Source organism: Maniola jurtina, chromosome 17, assembly GCF_905333055.1.
Source record: "Maniola jurtina chromosome 17, ilManJurt1.1, whole genome shotgun sequence".
Classification (NCBI taxonomy): domain Eukaryota; kingdom Metazoa; phylum Arthropoda; class Insecta; order Lepidoptera; family Nymphalidae; genus Maniola; species Maniola jurtina.
Genome location: NC_060045.1, coordinates 6,219,588 through 6,236,696, shown reverse-complemented (window position 1 = coordinate 6,236,696; position 17,109 = coordinate 6,219,588). Strand labels below are relative to the sequence as shown.

Sequence of the window (17,109 nt, the reverse complement as noted above, 5' to 3'; positions counted from 1 at the left end):
GCGTAACGTCTTTTTGTAAAGCAGGAATAATAATTAATTAATTTAACATTATTAGCATTTTTAGTCCAGTATCTAGCAGGTTCACTAATTTAAACCTGGTCACACCATATCACACTTTGACAGTTGACTAATGACTTTGACGTTTCGCATTTCTTTTAAAAATTTTTGATCATGGCGGTACGTGTTTTTGTATTTTATCCGTAAATGTAATCGACTTTAATCAGTAAAAAGCATACAGTTTTATCATCTAAATTTTGAAATCAATTGAACATATTTCAAAGCGACTTAGTATTAGATCTTATTTTAATGAATACGCGTTTTTAAATAACAGTTGAAAGCTTAACCTCGTCGGTCTTGAGAATTCGAACGTGATATTATAAAAAAGTGATTACCTACCGTAAATTGGTGTTATGGGTTTCAGCGTGTACCACCGCCTGCAAACCCTGCCTTCAAGAGGGATAAAAAAGAGAAAAAGCCTCCCAAAGACAACTCTAAAAATGTTATGCGGAACCTGCACATTAGGAAATTGTGTCTGAACATCTGTGTTGGTGAATCTGGTGACAGGCTAACACGTGCTGCTAAGGTATTCTGATTTCTGATTTTGCACACTTAGTTTACCTAACCTAAGCTAAGTGTGTTTTCTAGTACCATAACCTCTCTCTTTGCTTTGGTTGTTCCTTGTTCTGTTGTTAGCAAATAATACTTATTGACTTCTTTATTTTACGTTCCTAAAATGTATTAAAATAACAGACAGGATAAATCAAAGTGTTATTATTAAAATGTTGACTCTGTCAAATGTTTGCTTGTGAAACATACTTTCCTCAATATTAGGATAAGTAAAACATAAGCCTGTGCATGAAATTGTTCAAGATGCACATTATTTTTGTGTTATCTTTGTATATTCATGCTAGATTAAAATTTGTACGCAACTTCTGAGTATTATTACATGATACTAAGAATTCTAGGCCAAATAACATCTGTTTCATGTAAAATCTATTTCTGCATTACTATTTTATGTTTAGAAGAATCTGCTTTTCCAATCAAATCTGTCTGCCATCTTATACTTAGAAAGCTGTTATCTGCAAAAAACTAAGAGTTATCACTAAAAATAGTAAATTTAGAAAATGAATGTTGTTAGACTAAACTAAAAAAATTTTTTTTTTTAACATTAGTTTTTGAAACTTCCCATCTTTTGGTGGATTTAAACTATTTAATAGCTTTTTAGTTATAGGGCAGCAACAGTAATAGCTTTAACATAGACAGAGTCAACATTTCGAGTATATTAATTATTATTAGTATTTGTAAGGATAGCTATTTACAAGTGTTTTTAACATTCTTCCAGGTGTTGGAACAGCTAACTGGTCAACAGCCTGTGTTCTCAAAGGCCCGCTATACTGTGAGGTCTTTTGGTATCCGTCGTAATGAAAAGATTGCAGTCCACTGCACTGTACGAGGCGCCAAGGCTGAGGAAATCCTTGAGAGGGGATTAAAAGTAAGTTCTAGCATAATGGCAGCCATATTATACAACCTAACCTTAGTGGGGCTCTAGAGAGACAACTTTTTTTTTTATATTCCCCATAAGCACACAGCTTGTCCACAATCACACCTGATGGAAAGTGATGATGTGGCCTAAGATGGGACAAGTTTATCTAGGAAATGCCTATTACACTTGTTTTAAAGATAACTGGATTGCAATTCCCTACTTGCAAAAGATCAAGTTTAGTAGTTGCTCTAAAATTTTATTGATATGCTAGTTTTGTTACTGTTTGATACTGTTTTTTATATAGTCACAAACTTTTGCATTTGTAATATAAGTATGGAATATGGATTCACCAGCTAATCTGTCCCATTTATTACATTATATAATGCATTATAATATTACATTCCTTAATATATAAAATTATAGTATTTGTGTAGACCAATACTATATGGCCATTCCAGAATTGTGCGAATTAAACTATTTCTATTTACCAAGAGAGTGTTATCCCGTGTTGTTTCTTGCATGAATAAATTAGTCAAGATACCCTTTAATAAGTGTTATCTTCCAAATTCATGCTACAGTAAATATTTCCATTGCAACATTTGAGCACTACTAACTTTACTGCTCAAAATACTCTAGAGAAATTACATTTGTAAAGATATGAATTATCAGATGATGCCTACAACTTTGTGTAGCTTTAGATTTTTAGAATGCTGTGGGAACTATTTGATTTTCCAAGAAAACAAGAAGTTCTCTGCTCCTGGAAGATAATGCCTGCTACTTTTTCCTTGAGGATTTAGGTTTTTAAAAATCATGGAAACGCTTTGATTTTCTGAGACTGAATAGCCTATTTCCTTTTCCGATATAAGCTATCGCTGTAGCAAGATTCATCAAAATTTGTTTAACTGTGATGGGCCGTGATAAGTTAGCAAATAGAAAGGCAGACATACTTTTGCATTATTTATAATAAAAAAAAAAAAATGAAGTAAGGATAATGTGCCTTCCCTTTCTTTAAACTAGGTGATATAATTTCAGTATAATTATAAACATTGAAATAACCTAGCGAACTGTAATCATGATTAGACAGTAACTTTGGGTGGTTTCACAACTAACAGTTTTATCTCACGTATGCAGCATGCATTCCTTAAATTAAGCACAAATTTTAACCATGCCTTGCCTTAAGACTGTCAAAGTTTGGCACAGCAATGTTCATACAGTACCAGAAAACAAAACCATATCTTTGATCACAATTTGCAGTGATAATCATGATTCTATGGTTGAATTGAGTTTGGTTGATACTTGAAAAAAAGAGTGAAAAGTGAGTGAGAATGAGTGAGTGAGAGTCGAAAGAGTGTCACACAATCAGATGTGGTTGCGATTGTTGTGTTAGTTGTCATTTTACCACAATCGAAAGGTAGAGGTGATTGTGATCATCACTGTGTAGCAGTCAAATTTCAGCAGTAGATCTCCATATCTTTTTTTTTTTTTTTTATTATAGAGAAACCTATATGTATTTTATTTTATTTATTTATTTATTATTATTAAATTTAAAACTTGATCACATGTATCCAGGCTTGATGATGAACAGTAGTCCACATAACGGTCTGTATGTCATATTGCTTTTCTTTTTTGATTTTTTTATTTAACATTATTATTACAGGTCAGAGAATACGAGTTGAGACGCGACAACTTCTCAGCGACGGGTAATTTCGGCTTTGGTATCCAGGAACACATTGATCTGGGTATCAAATACGACCCCTCCATTGGTATTTACGGTTTGGACTTCTACGTCGTCCTTGGCAGGCCAGGTGAGATTGACAGACAGACTATCAGCTCTTTATTTTGCCACCCTACATCAAAACTATTTCAATACCTTTATAGATATAACTTAATATTCTGATTAAACTGTACTTTATGTAATACCAGATGATGCCTGCATCTTTGTCCATATGGATTTATTTAAAAAAAAAAAATCTATGGGAACTCATTGATTTTCAGGGACTATGACTGTAGCTGAGATACAAGCTAGCTCTGACCTAAACATGAAACGTATATACAAATTGATAGTATGAAAAGCTAACTCGCATTTTCGCATTTAATATGAAATATGAATTAAAAACACTAAAATTTTTAATCTTTTACTATAATTTTAATATTTTTAATATCTTCTATAGATTACTAGCTGATACCCGCGACTTCGTTCGCGTGGATGTAGGTTTTTTAGAATTCCCGTGGGAACTCTTTGATTTTCCGGGACAAAAAGTAGCCTATGTGCTAATCTAGGGTATAATCTATCTCCGTTCTAAATTTCAGCCCAATCCGTCCAGTAGTTTTTGCGTGAAGGAGTAACAAACATACACACACACACACAAACACACACACACACAAACACACAAACACACACACACACAAACACACACACACACACACACACACACACACACACACACACACACACACACACACACACATACAAACTTTCGCCTTTATAATAATAATGTGAAGTGTGATAGTGTGATACAAAATCAGTTCCTCTTAGTTTCTGATAAATGGTTTTTGAGTTGAAACAGTTTTTATCTTGGGAGGTGAATTTTGTTTATATATTCAATCTAATCTTATATTACGCGATTAGTTGCCGTCATTCATCACGTTTTCAGTAGATACTTTTTTAACCCCCGACCCAAAAAGAGGGGTGTTATAAGTTTCACGTGTGTATCTGTGTATCTGTGTGTCTGTGTATCTGTGTATCTGTGTATCTGTCTGTGGCATCGTAGCGCCTAAACGAATGAACCGATTTTAATTTAGTTTTTTTGTTTGAAAGGTGGCTTGATCGAGAGTGTTCTTAGCTATAATCCAAAAAAATTGGTTCCGCCGTTTAAGAGTTATCAGCTCTTTTCTAGTTTTCTTGTCGAAAAGAAGGTTAGATAACCGTTAGGTTCTTAATATTATGTCAATTGACAAATGTCAAGCTGTCAAGATGGACGTTGCCTAAATACATAATTATTTATTTGAAAATGATGTTTTGGAAAACTCAAATACTTTGGATCGTCGGGGGTGTATAAATTTTTAATTTACACTTGTTTTGTACATTGTACGCAAGCGCTTGACCACAATCACACCTGATGGAAAGTGATGATGTGGCCTAAGATACTGGAACTGTGGTTTTGACACTTTAATAATGGAAAATTCTTTGGTATATCAAATATTTGCTGCCTGTGAATCAGCTCACTTACTGAAGCTCAGGAATCCTCTCGAATCAGATGGACATAGTTAATTAATGTTGTACAAAATATTGAGCTTGTTTCAATTCTCCCACCACAGCTTGGATGACTCTGGCATTTTAATTTTCGTATTAATCCTAAGCATAATGCACATTTGTTCAAGAGTGCAGATAATTTGTCTATGCTCTGTAAAGTATGTGCCAGAGCAAACTTCTTCAACAAGAGAATATTTTTTTTAATAAATTATTCTTGTAGAAGCAAAGGTACATTTTAAGCCACAGAATTATCTATGTTTTAAACAGCTAAGTTTGATGCTAACTTCCTTTTAATTTTGTTTCACCCTTTTTACTTAGATTTTAGTTTAGACTTTCTATATTATAGTCTAGGACTTTTAGGTAATACAATAAGTGGTACTACTGTAATCACAAAGGCCTGTGGAGAGTCATATTCCACTTACTTTTTATATCGACAATTGATTAGATCTAATGTTTTACAGACTATCAGATTGTAAGCTAGTTAAAATTGCAGTTCAGATTAGATTTTTGTGTAGTTTACATATAAACTATATCATCCGACTGTGTTTGAAAACAGTGAGCCATGTGCACGCAAGATACAGTTTGTCAACTGCAAAAAATATCACTCAAACTGCAATATTGCAGCTCAACTACATACTTGCAGACTGCGTAGAGTAGAGACCCGAATCCAGCAACACTGGCCCTGGGATAAAGATTTTATTCTTTATATTTATTTAAGCACCCATATCCCATTAACAGCAAGTCTAGTCAAAAGTGCTTTCTAGTCAAATTAATTACTGTTTTTGATAGGACACCTTTCTAATTATTGTAAACAAACAATTATTTTACTATCAATTTTTTTCTATTCTAGGATTCAACGTAGCCCACAGAAGACGCAAGACCGGCAAGGTCGGATTCCCACACCGTTTGACAAAGGAGGACGCCATGAAGTGGTTCCAACAGAAGTACGACGGTATCATCCTTAACAGCAAAGCAAAGTAAATTTAAGTAAAAAATAAATGTTTATAAACATCTCTCTCGTTTTATTTATTAACTAGACGATGCCCCTAACTTCGACCGCCTGAGTTTAGGGATTTAAAAATCCCATGGGTGCTCCTTGATTTTCTGTTATAAAATGTAGTATTTTTTGAATCCCTAAAGGGGTAAAATGGATTTGAAATTTGTTTGTCGTTCACGTGGACGAAGTCGCAGGCATAAGTTAGTTATAATATTATAAAGTCATACTTGTTTATGCATCTAATCACACTAATATTATAAAGGCGAAAGTTTGTATGTGTGTGTGTGTGTGTGTATGTTTGTTACTCCTTCACGCAAAAACTACTGGATGGATTTGGCTGAAATTTGGAATGGAGATAGATAATATCCTGGATTAGCACATAGGCTATTTTTTATCCCGGAAAATCAAAGAGTTCCCACGGGATTTCAAAAAACCTAAATCCACGCGGGCGAAGTCGCGGGCATCGGCTAGTTATAAATAAGTACCCAAATTAATTGCTCAGATTGAGTATTTAGGTAGCTTACACCCGTATTCACAAACGTTACTATGAGGTCTCATAGTGCGCTCGAACGCACAGTGTCAGTTCCACCAATCAGATGACTGTATCACGTTATTTTACAATGATGTGATTGGTAGAACACACTATGCGTTCCAGCGCACTGTGAGACCTCATAGTAATGAGGTCTCACAACCCGTAACTCTTGAAAGTTTTACTGGTTAATCTAGTAGCGCTCTTACGTCAGGAATAAAGCAATAGTTAACTCTGGCAATAGTCTGTTACTTGATACCAAGCTTGGAACAATGCGAATTGTATTATTTTTAGAGAAGGGGATTCCCTCGCCATAGTAGGACTAAAGTTAGTAGAGGTACCATAAAGGCACAGTTCACTCTGATAAAGGTTTGTTGCCTGGAAACTCAATAGGTATGTATTCCTTGGATGAATGATGTATTATTCTCTATATTACTATGACAACGCGTCCGACGAATATTTGATTGATCAATACGTCAATTTAATTTTGTAGTGTAGTATCAAGAGTCAAGACTAGTATTTGTTTTGTATAGTAATAAATTTACCCCAAAATAATTGTACATAATGGCTGGGAAAATGGGACGTTATGACGACGATGAAGATGATGTTCTTGCGCCGAAGGAGCCGCAGGTCACATCCCATGATCCTAAAGAACGGAAGGCTGGGAGGGCCTTGCGTATCAAACGGAGGCAAGAAGCTCTTAAAAGGTAAAACCCGTAACTTAGGTATTTCATATCACGTGGTCAGTGGATGTGATCGTCGTGCGAGTTTTACCACGGTTTTGCTGGCTCTCCGGTAAAGCTCATTGATGAATTATAGCAAGACCACAGTCTTGTGAAACGACGAGTCACGAATAAAACCATCGTAATCTTTATCGCAAACATATGGCTCGTTCGGCGATCAGGGCGCTTTAGATATAGGTACAAAAACATACAATCGAATTGAGAATCTCTTCCTTTTTTAGAAGTCTGTTAAAAATGGCGAAGATGTGGCGTGGATATATTTCCTTCATAGATTTGTATGCCCCTTATATATATTAAATCCCCTTATCATCACCATCGTCAACCCATAGACGTGCACTGCTGGATTTAGATCTCTCATCCACCGTTAGGGTCTTGCGCCGCCGCCTGAATACAGCGGCTCCCTGCGCCTCACCTAATGTAAGCGCGGTAAAGACCACTAAACAAAACGTGATGGAAGATACCTACCTACGTTTTGTGAAGTGACGATAACAAGGATACCCGGCTGAGTTTTTTGTAGGCTCTTCTCAGACGCTCCCAGCGTTTGGAACCCTCGTAGTTTTAAGTTTACGTAATTAATTATTATCACTACTATATCATCTTACTAATCAAACAATTCAGACGATCAAAAGGCGTACAATTTAAGTACGTACTTTGAATAAGTAAGGATTTTGTTTTAAGTCTTGCAAATACTACGCATGTGAAGTTGTGTATAGGTAACTCATTGATTTTCATATTCTAGAGCTGAACAACCTACAGAAGAGATATTTAAAGAGGAAGAGCCAGGTCCGATAGAACAAGCGACAACAGCCGCCGCCGAAGAGCTTCAGCGCTTAGCTTTAGATGGGGCGGCCAAAGTTACCAATGTTAAAGTCACGACCGACGAACGAGAGGTCATACGGCGGGCGCTATTCTCTGATAAAATGCAAGGTAAAAAAAATTGTAGATAAGTACCTATACCTAGCAATATACACTTAGGAAGTTAGTTAATTATAATTAACCCCCGACCCAAAAAGAGGGGTGTTATAAGTTTGACGTGTGTATCTGTGTATCTGTCTGTGGCATCGTAGCTCCTAAACTAATGAACCCATTTTAATTTAGTTTTTTTGTTTGAAAGGTGACTTGATCGAGAGTGTTCTTAGCTATGATCCAAGAAAATCGGTTCAACCGTTTGAAAGTTATCAGCTCTTTCTATATAAATTATCTTTGAGTTTTTAAGTCCATGTTACTCTCGTAGAAACAACTGATATTAGGGATATTGGTATTATAGGTAGTAGGTACGTTAAGTTAAACCATAGTCTTATGGTAACCGTTAAAGCAAGTGATACCTAATTGCTATAAAGTCCATACCTATTACACTTAGCTTGGGTAAAGGTAACTGAAAAAATGCGTGCGCGTGCACTCATTTATGTACAAATAAATACTGCCTCATTCATTATTAGATTCGCTACAAAAGCTAGAAATAGAAGCGGCTGACGCACAAACGCAATACGATGCCATATCTGCCAACTGGGACGCCATGTTCGAGATAAAAGACCCGCTGGACATCGACGCGGCTATCAAGGAACAAAAACGAAAATGCGACGATCTCTTAGCCCAAAAGGACCAGTTGATAGATAACTTGAAGAGCGATCTTAAGAAAATGGATTTGGCTTATTATGAAGATTTGGATAAGCAGGTTGACGATTATTTTGTACTAGTTAAATTCTCATCTAGCGAAACTCGACGGGATGAAAATTTTCAGTGCCTTCTGTTGTTAATTATATATCTATCTGAGTATCACCAAAAGAATCAAAACTTTCCTTCTGATATTTAATTGCTTTAAGTGATCTAACGGAACCTAATTTTATCTTCTTCGCACCTTAAATTTTAAGATATGTTTCTGTAGAAATTCGTAATTAATGTATTATTATCAAAAATGTTCAGGACAAGGATATAAAAGAGCTATCAGACAGAATCGAGAAGCAAATCACGATAATGCAGAGGGCTTACGAGAAGCAACTGTTCCTGATAGAGCAAGCGATAACTATTGAGCGCGAAGTGTTGGTGGATCATAACAACAAACGATGGGAGGCATTATACAAGCAACGCGATAAAGAAGAAGTGGCTCATTTGGAATATAAATTCGAACAGGTACCCGCCAACTTCTTTGTCACACTAATATGTATGTATGTGTGTGTGTGTACGTTTGTTACTCCTTCACGCAAAAACTACTAGACAGATTGGTCTGAAATTTGGAATGGAGATATAGATAATATCCTGCATTAGCACATAGGCTACATTTTATCCCGGAAAATCAAAGAGTTCCCACGGGATTTCGAAAAACCTAAATCCACGCGGGAGAAGTCGCGGGCATAGGCTAGTAATTCATAAAATCGTAAAAGTATAACAAAACCAGTCTTCATAAAGAACGTTTGACTAGATACTTCTCTCGTGAAATGATAGGTCACAGCTCATTGTGCGCTGTTTACATAAAATATTCACAACGAAGCTCTTTAAATTAGGCAGGTACTGACCATATTTTGTTTTTATAGTTGGAGGAACATAAATTAGAAGTTGAAGCCATAATGTGGGATCATCACGCTAAGTACCGGGAAGCGAAAATAGAGTTGGAAACATTGATACAGGAACTTCAAAAAGAGTTGGAAAAACTTAAGGCAACGTGCGTAATTAATACTGAAAAGATTGGATACACATATCAAGTAAGAATGATTTACCTATCACTTGCATTGATGGCGAAGGAAAACATCGTGTATTTATTGTAAGATATTTATGTATTATTGTGTACTCAGTATTTGTAATCATTTTATAATTCTAGTGCCATAGGACCTATTCCACATATTAATGCACCTTACTCACAACCTGCAACGGGAAGCTGGAAGAAATATCTGTTTAGAGATAAGCATTTCCTATGTACTTAGCTTAATCTATTATAACTTTGTAACTACAATTTTGGTACAAGAAAAATAAATATACATATCGTGAGGAAATCTGCATGCCTCAAGAGTTTTCCGTTATGTTCTCAGAGGCGTGTGGTCTGCCAAACCGCACTTGGCCAGCGTGGTGGACAATAGCCTACCTCCTACTTATTCTGAGAGGAGACAAGCAGGTCTTTAACTATATCCATGCAAAAAATTATGTCGATCCGTTGCTCAGTTGTCGCGTGATTGAAGGACAAATTAATAAACACTTACGGATTTATAATTACTATTATACCTATGGATAGTGTTAGGTATTTTTTTAAATTAAAATAATGTTACAAGGTTCTGAAAAAGAGGGAAGAGGAAAACGTTTTCGTAAGGTCGCAGCAAAAGAGGAAACTGAACAAAATGTCCGATATAGCCAACTCCCTTCGCTCGAAGATCCGCAAAGCTGCTGAAGATGGCGCGCTGGAGGAGCTCCGCGCGGACGCCGAGATCGGCAAGCTGATGCAGGCCATGGACGAGTTGGAGAAGAAGGGCCGACACTTCTCGCACGTCAACAACTACAAGTTTAGTCAGGTTAGATCGAATAATACGGTCAAATGCGAGTCGGACTCGTGGACTGAGGGTTCTGTTGGAGGGATAGGTGTATTATTGTAATTATTTTTAAGCTTGAATTGTCTCAACAAAAAAAGGGTTTTTAAATTACTACTATTAATTGGTTATGGATTTTTTCCGTTTAATGTTTTATATGACGCGTAGCCAATAAGTAATAGTGCTACGATTGGCTGAGATATTTTCGCGCTATTCAAAATAAGATTTCTGCGCAGGTACATCACATTAACTCATAAAAGTGGTAGCACTGTAGGTATAGATATAAGCATCACTGTCATTGCGGTTTACCTATTCTGTATGTATTGCTCATCGTGCAGGTGTAGTGCATGTCGGCGGCGCATTGTGGGGACCTAGTGAGAAGAGGTCCCCGATTTCTAACGTCACCCGGACGTGGACTCACGTGGAGGATATTGGCCCCCGACCTCTCCAATTATTTCTTCGAGCCCTAGGGCTCTTCCCCTACGGAACTTCGCGCTCGCCAACCCATCCGGTGACGCTGTAGCGGCCAGTAGGGCCTACGCAGCATAGTCAATCTGAAACAACACAAGGTGCACCTATTCTGTACGTATTGCTCGTCGTGCAGGTGTGGCGCATGTCGGCGGCGCGCTGTGGCGAGCTAGTGAGGAGCGTGCGCGCGGCAGAGGTGGCGCTGCACGCGCACGTGCTCGCCGAGCCGCCGCCGCTCGCGCCTCCACCGCCGCCCAAGAGCCCCCTCGCTAAGTATGGTAATTACTTCCATTCCAGCCATCTTCGGCGATATACTCTATCCACTGAGAGAAGTTAATATAGGTAATCCCACACAAATGACAAAGACAAAAAGACTGTATGTGTTAACCATTGTGGGTTGTATCAGATATACGTATGCATTCCATTTTTGATTTTGAGATATCAGTACTCTCATAAGCTCTGTATGGTTGTGTTTGTTACACACGAATATAAAATTTAAAACTAACGTCGTCAAGGGCGCGTATATTGAAAATCCATTATTGACTTTACAGGTGCATGTTTGGTGATTGTGTACCAAATTGCAACTTAATCGGTCTAGTAGATTCGAACCAAATTGACGGTAACAGACAGACAGACGCACGAGTGATCCTATAAGAGTACTGTTTTTCATTCGGTCGTACTAACCCTAAGAACTTTAATTTTAAGTATAACGTGATTTTTGTATTATTATGTAATTTTTCTTTGTTTTTTTTTTTTGTAGAGGCAGAAATTCCAGATCCCAATTCGCCTCAAGTTAATAATGTTCTCACCCCAGCTAATAAGGTTGCAGAAGAGGCCAAAGAGAATTTGGTTTGTACAATTTTACTCACAGATAAATTACATAATAATTTGTGTAAAAATTTGAGTATTTAGGGCTACTCAGCCTAATTAGCACTATCGAAATTATATTTTGGTAGAAATCTCTCTAGTACAGATAAATTGTCCTTTGAGCACGTCTTTTTACTTTAGTACTTAGTTACTATGTTTTAGTTTTAAATTATTGGATCATTAGTAAATAAATCAATAAATAAACGTCTTGGACTCGTACAAAGGGTTCCGTTTTTAATTTTTTTATTACTTGTGTGATAGCGCAATAGAAATACACATTCTGTTAGTCTGTAAAATTTCAACTCTACCTATTACTTTTATGAGCTACAAGCTGACAGACAGACAGACATACAAACGGATGGACAGTGGAGTTATTAATAGAGTACCATTAATGGCACCCTTCGGGTACGGAGCCCTGAGCCCTAAAACCTTCAACCTCAAGAGGTTACACGCACTACTTAATGTTTTTAGGTGCGTCATATTCTTCAACTGGTAGCGGATAATACTGGGTTCTTGGTGGAAGACCGCCTGTTGAAGCTGATTGAGAAATATCCTTTGACGTCGCGTAATCTCTGCACGCTGGATTCAATTTTTATGGTGGGTATGGTTTTGTCATTGATGATTTTAAACTTAGTATGTACCTATATTTTTCTGATAAAAGGTTAAATCTATAAATTATTTATCTGACGATTTCACAATGCCCGGTTACATATTCAGGTAGATTGTCGATTTTCATTTTCTTAAAACTCATTTTTGATCGAAGTAGTTTAGAAAGTATCTCACGAATCACGATAAAACCTAAGGATCAAAATGTTTCCCAATTTAATGTGCAAAGATTTCTAAAATATAATGATTTTCAACTGCAGGCTTTAGAAATTCAAGCTGAAGAAGACATAGAACTACTGTGTGAAATATTTCTGAATTACGCGTTTTGTCCAATATGCGTTGGTTTGGAAGTCGCTTCGGATGTTGACGGCTCTGCATTAGCGGTAAGAGCAATCAAAGTTTAGTTTTGCGAGTTTAACAAGATTAAGTAAGTAGGTGCATGCGTGCGTGCGTTCGTGCGTGTGTGTGTGCATACGAGCGTGCGTGCTTGCGTTCGTGCGTGCTTGTTTGCGTTCGTGCGTGCGTGCGTTTGTTTATATGCGTGTGCGTGCGTGTGTGTTTGTTACACTTTCCGTAACTTTTTCAGATGGGTCATTCAGTCCAGGACGATGGTCATCACGTCAGCATTAGTGTCAAGGCATTGCGAGGGGAAAGGTCTTCGACGACGCGACCCCATTCCAGTGTCCACAGGAGCATTTCAGCGAGTACCACAAGATCCGGTCATGTTGCTTTTAAGTAAAGTTATTCTCCTTTAATTTACGGCCTGCGCGTACAAGGGAGTTTTGTCCTCAGAAGAGAAAACCGTGAAGCGTAGAAAAATGTTCGTAGAGAACTTCCCGGAATGGACACACATAGTGTGCGATCATTTGCTTTTGCCTATTACTGACCCATTCTTTATATAAAGAAGAAGTAAAGAAACAATAATACTCGAAGGAAAAATTTACCAACTGATCAAACCGCTGCGCTGGGTCTTGCAAGGCGAAATTTGGCCATGCGTTTTCTTTATAACATAGACTTTATAATTATATTGTGGCAATTTGTAATCTTTTTACCAATTATGATTTGATGGTATGGTAGCGATTGCATGATTTTTGCTTCTATATATGGAGGTAACAGATCGCGATAGAGTTGCTTAATGTTTTTAAAAAAAATCAGATAAGTTTTTCGGTATATTATATTATAGTAGTTAGGTAAGCCTATAAAATTTCAATAAATTACTCCTGTAGGGGTGGACACGAATTATCTCCTGAAGATCAACTTCTGATGGCGGAAGCAGATGAAATTATACAGAAATGCGGCGATCCAAAAGGTAAAATTTCAATTCCTAAATGTCTTATTACTACTCGAATGTGCAAATTAGGCCATAGTCTGGCAGACGTCAGGCAGTTGGCCAATCCACGCTGGCCCAATGTGGATTTTTAGAGTTCGGTATCTCCAGAGAAAAAAGTATTTTATAGCATCACTTCATTATCTGTTTCTCTGTCAAGAACCCTCAAGGCCTCAAGGGAATCAAAACCCTACCTACGTCCTGTTGACCTAGAATCATGAAATTTGGCAGGTAGCAATGACTTATAGCACAGGTAAAGGCAAAAATCCGAAGACCTTGGATTTGTGGTTCCATCACAAAAAAATCATTCATGTTTTATCCATACTAATTTTATAAATGCAAAAGTGTGTCTGTCTGTCTGCTTTTCACGGCCCAACAGTTTGACCGATTTTAATGGGTGCAGAGGTAGTTTGCATTCCGGAAACAGACATAGACAACTTCTAATTTATTTATCCCGGAAAATCAAAGAGTTCCTACGGGATTTTTAAAAAACCTAAATCTATACGAAGTCGCGGGCATCGTCTAGTTTCTTATACGATGACACGGAAACCTTCGTGTCCAACTCGTACGCTACTGGTTTTTCTTTGTATTTATAGTAAGTTTGGCCACTGCGGACTCGACTTCGGAAGCCGCTTCGTTAGCGGGGCGGCGCGGCCGCGGCGTCACCGTCTCCGCACAGCCAACCCTTGTGTCTACCAAGAAGTCTAATCCATTTCTTTGTCCATGTAAGTAATTTTCTATTTTTTTTAAATTTATTATAGGCAAGCGCTTGGCCACAATCACACCTGCTGGAAAGTAATGATGCGGCCTGAGATGGGACGCGTTTACCTAGAAGATGCCTATTCACTCTTGTGTTAAAGATACCCAGATTGTAATTGGTAGGAAACAAAGATCGCGGAAGTGTATTCCAAACCTTAGCCATGTGTATGAGGAATGATGACGCAAAACATTTCGTGCGTGTAAATGGAATGTCGACGACATAAGGATGGAAATTCGCCCGACGTCTTGCGGTTCCGTGGTAAAATGGTGAAGGGGGGACAATATCGAAAAGTTCCTTTGCACACAAATTTTTAACTCTCGGCGCTATTTAAAATCCTTGCCTACGGCTCGGGTCTTACAATTTGTGCCTTGTTTTTAACTTTGTGATGTGAATATGAAAATGATATTATTTACAGTGGGACATGAACTAGAAATAGAATCAATGCAAGTTTTGACGGCCCTCAATGAGTTTATGGCTGTATTTGTGCCACCTGAGAAGCAGAAGCTGTGTGACATATTGTAAGTTCATTCTGATAGTTAAGAGAGTCTCCCTAGCGCATTCCAAAGCGCTCTCCATTACAAACGTATTTTGGTTCTCATTTGAATATCAAACTAAATGACGTTCTAGAAATAAATCTTTGTCTGTGATTTGCTAATTTCTTTTCTGGATAAATGTGTAGTTTCCAAGGTAATACTATAACTGCGGCCTGGCTCCAGAAAGCGCAGCGATGGGAGACCATCCAAGGTGTGCGACAACAACGATACGACAACGGTGTCAAACGACGGCAGTAGCAGCCATTTTACGTAACACCAACTTCTAAAGAAGATTTTTCTAGTGAGGGGGAAATCTCAAGATCATCATTTGAAAGAAAATCATGTTTTGTTTTACTAGTACCTAATGGTATAGATTCTGATCGCAACAAAATTTTAGAGTATTCACTATTCGCATCTTTTTCTTACCAATGTAATAAGAAAAGGACAGATAAACTTAATTTAATTTTGAACTGTCAAACCTCGTGACTTTAGGCGCCAGTCGCGAGCCTATTTTTACCCGACTAGCAGTATTAAAAAGAAAAATCTTGTATCTTGTATCTAAAGATTCAGATACTCTAAATTTAGTTCAGAGAAAAATATCAGAATTGACGCCATTGTATTTTTCTTTACCAGGGACAGATTAAAACCTCCAGACTTTACCACTCCATCCAGAAAATTGACAACCCAGGAAATTGAGCAATATTGGTCCCAATGGAAGAATTTGTTCCCGCCAGAAAAGGACCGCTTCTGGAATGGCTTGCTCACTGGACTTAACAGCTATCTCACTATATTACAAGGTACTTACCGTTAAAAATAATATTTTACTACATTAAAATTTCAGTGAAGCTAATAGGTATTTTAGTCAGTTTAGCCTAGTTGTGGTAACACATATCAATCTATTTCGATTGTTATGCAATGTTGACCCAAGTTGGTAACTGGATGGATAACAGACTTTGGAGGTCTCAATTTGGTCTTTTCATTGCTCCGTATCTTGGAAAGCACGTCCAACCGTTGCGTGACGGTCCCGCGATTATTATCACTAGATAGTAACTAAAACCTGACAGTCGAAATCTCGTTCTCTTAGTTGCGTAATTGTATGTGGAAGTATTTGAGGACCCATTGCATTAAACCTACCTATCCCAAGGAAACTCCTACCATTATGAGATTAATGGAAAGGAGTCTCGACCCTCAGCAATGAGAAATACAACGCAGAGAGAATATTTTAGTAGCTGGTGGTGAACTTTTGACAGATATACGAGTTACGATGTACCTTTTTCGATGGTATTCTTAATAAATAAATAATTGACATGCTATAGGTGTTATGGTAGTCAAGATATCCTCTTTAGGCCTCAATATTCTTTATTCTTTCTTTATTTGCATTCATGTCTTATATCATAAAAAATATTAGGTAGGTATTATAATACAACATGAAGCCCCGTCAGGGCGTCGCAAAGTATAACATTGGTAAATAATTAAAGGTATGAATTAATTAAATGGTCATATAATAAAAATAAAATAAAATGACATAATATATAATTCGCTGACGTTTGCAGAACGTGAACGTATCCATTCGGAAGTGGTACAGCTGCGGCATAGGAATGCAGCGCTGCGCCGCCTGGTCCGCGGCGCGCTGCCCGAACTGCGCGCTGCAGCCGCTGCGCCCCGCGCCGCACGCGCGCCTCCCGCCGCCTTCACTGCGTCCGCGCCCGACAACGCGCCGCTGCCCTTGACTAAACTACCACCCATATAATGTTTTTAAAAATAAATTACCTAGTTACTATCTTCTTGCTTTATTTATCACTTTTATTTTATTACTAGCTGATGCCCGCGTGCCCACGGCTTCGCGGTTATTAAGTAAAGTTATTAAGTTTATGTTAAATCGCTAGTAAACCTTTAAATAAAAATAAATAAGATAGATATAGATACTAGCGAACTGCCCCGGCTTCGTACGATTGCAATGAAAATTGTGGTGTCAGTGTGGTTATTTTGTTTGTTTCAAAAGATTAATATTTTTTTGTAAATTGTAATTTG

General features: G+C 37.5%; 2 protein-coding genes across 3 annotated transcripts; both read left to right on the top strand.

The window, feature by feature from the left end:
* The first annotated feature begins 76 nt into the window (after window positions 1–76).
* On the top strand, window positions 77–5,748 carry LOC123873656 (60S ribosomal protein L11). The gene is made up of 5 exons (XM_045918615.1): window positions 77–177; window positions 422–583; window positions 1,343–1,492; window positions 3,141–3,288; window positions 5,587–5,748. The coding sequence occupies exons 1-5, from the start codon at window positions 172–174 to the stop codon at window positions 5,715–5,717; spliced, it is 597 nt and encodes a 198-aa protein (XP_045774571.1). The 5' UTR covers window positions 77–171; the 3' UTR covers window positions 5,718–5,748.
* A 937-nt stretch (window positions 5,749–6,685) lies between these two features.
* LOC123873630 (dynein regulatory complex protein 1) lies at window positions 6,686–16,828 on the top strand. 2 transcript variants are annotated; one of them, XM_045918550.1, is made up of 16 exons: window positions 6,686–6,969; window positions 7,745–7,932; window positions 8,445–8,680; window positions 8,929–9,135; window positions 9,537–9,704; window positions 10,266–10,502; window positions 11,122–11,263; window positions 11,746–11,834; window positions 12,324–12,449; window positions 12,719–12,841; window positions 13,045–13,193; window positions 13,685–13,767; window positions 14,382–14,510; window positions 14,961–15,063; window positions 15,712–15,875; window positions 16,632–16,828. In XM_045918550.1, the coding sequence occupies exons 1-16, from the start codon at window positions 6,827–6,829 to the stop codon at window positions 16,826–16,828; spliced, it is 2,484 nt and encodes an 827-aa protein (XP_045774506.1). In that variant the 5' UTR covers window positions 6,686–6,826. The 2 variants fall into 2 exon arrangements, with proteins under 2 accessions (XP_045774506.1, XP_045774505.1); XM_045918549.1 differs by having other exon boundaries at window positions 12,719–12,848; window positions 13,043–13,193.
* Window positions 16,829–17,109: the final 281 nt, after the last annotated feature.

Coding starts and splice junctions, on each gene's coding strand:
- LOC123873630 (XM_045918549.1), top strand. CDS start 6,827: ATGGCTGGGAAAATGGGACGTTATGACGACGATGAAGATGATGTTCTT. Junction 9,705..10,265: donor AGATTGGATACACATATCAA/GTAAGAATGATT, acceptor TAATGTTACAAG/GTTCTGAAAAAGAGGGAAGA. Junction 12,450..12,718: donor CGCTGGATTCAATTTTTATG/GTGGGTATGGTT, acceptor TTTCAACTGCAG/GCTTTAGAAATTCAAGCTGA.
- LOC123873656 (XM_045918615.1), top strand. Junction 1,493..3,140: donor TCCTTGAGAGGGGATTAAAA/GTAAGTTCTAGC, acceptor TTATTATTACAG/GTCAGAGAATACGAGTTGAG. Junction 3,289..5,586: donor CGTCGTCCTTGGCAGGCCAG/GTGAGATTGACA, acceptor TTTCTATTCTAG/GATTCAACGTAGCCCACAGA.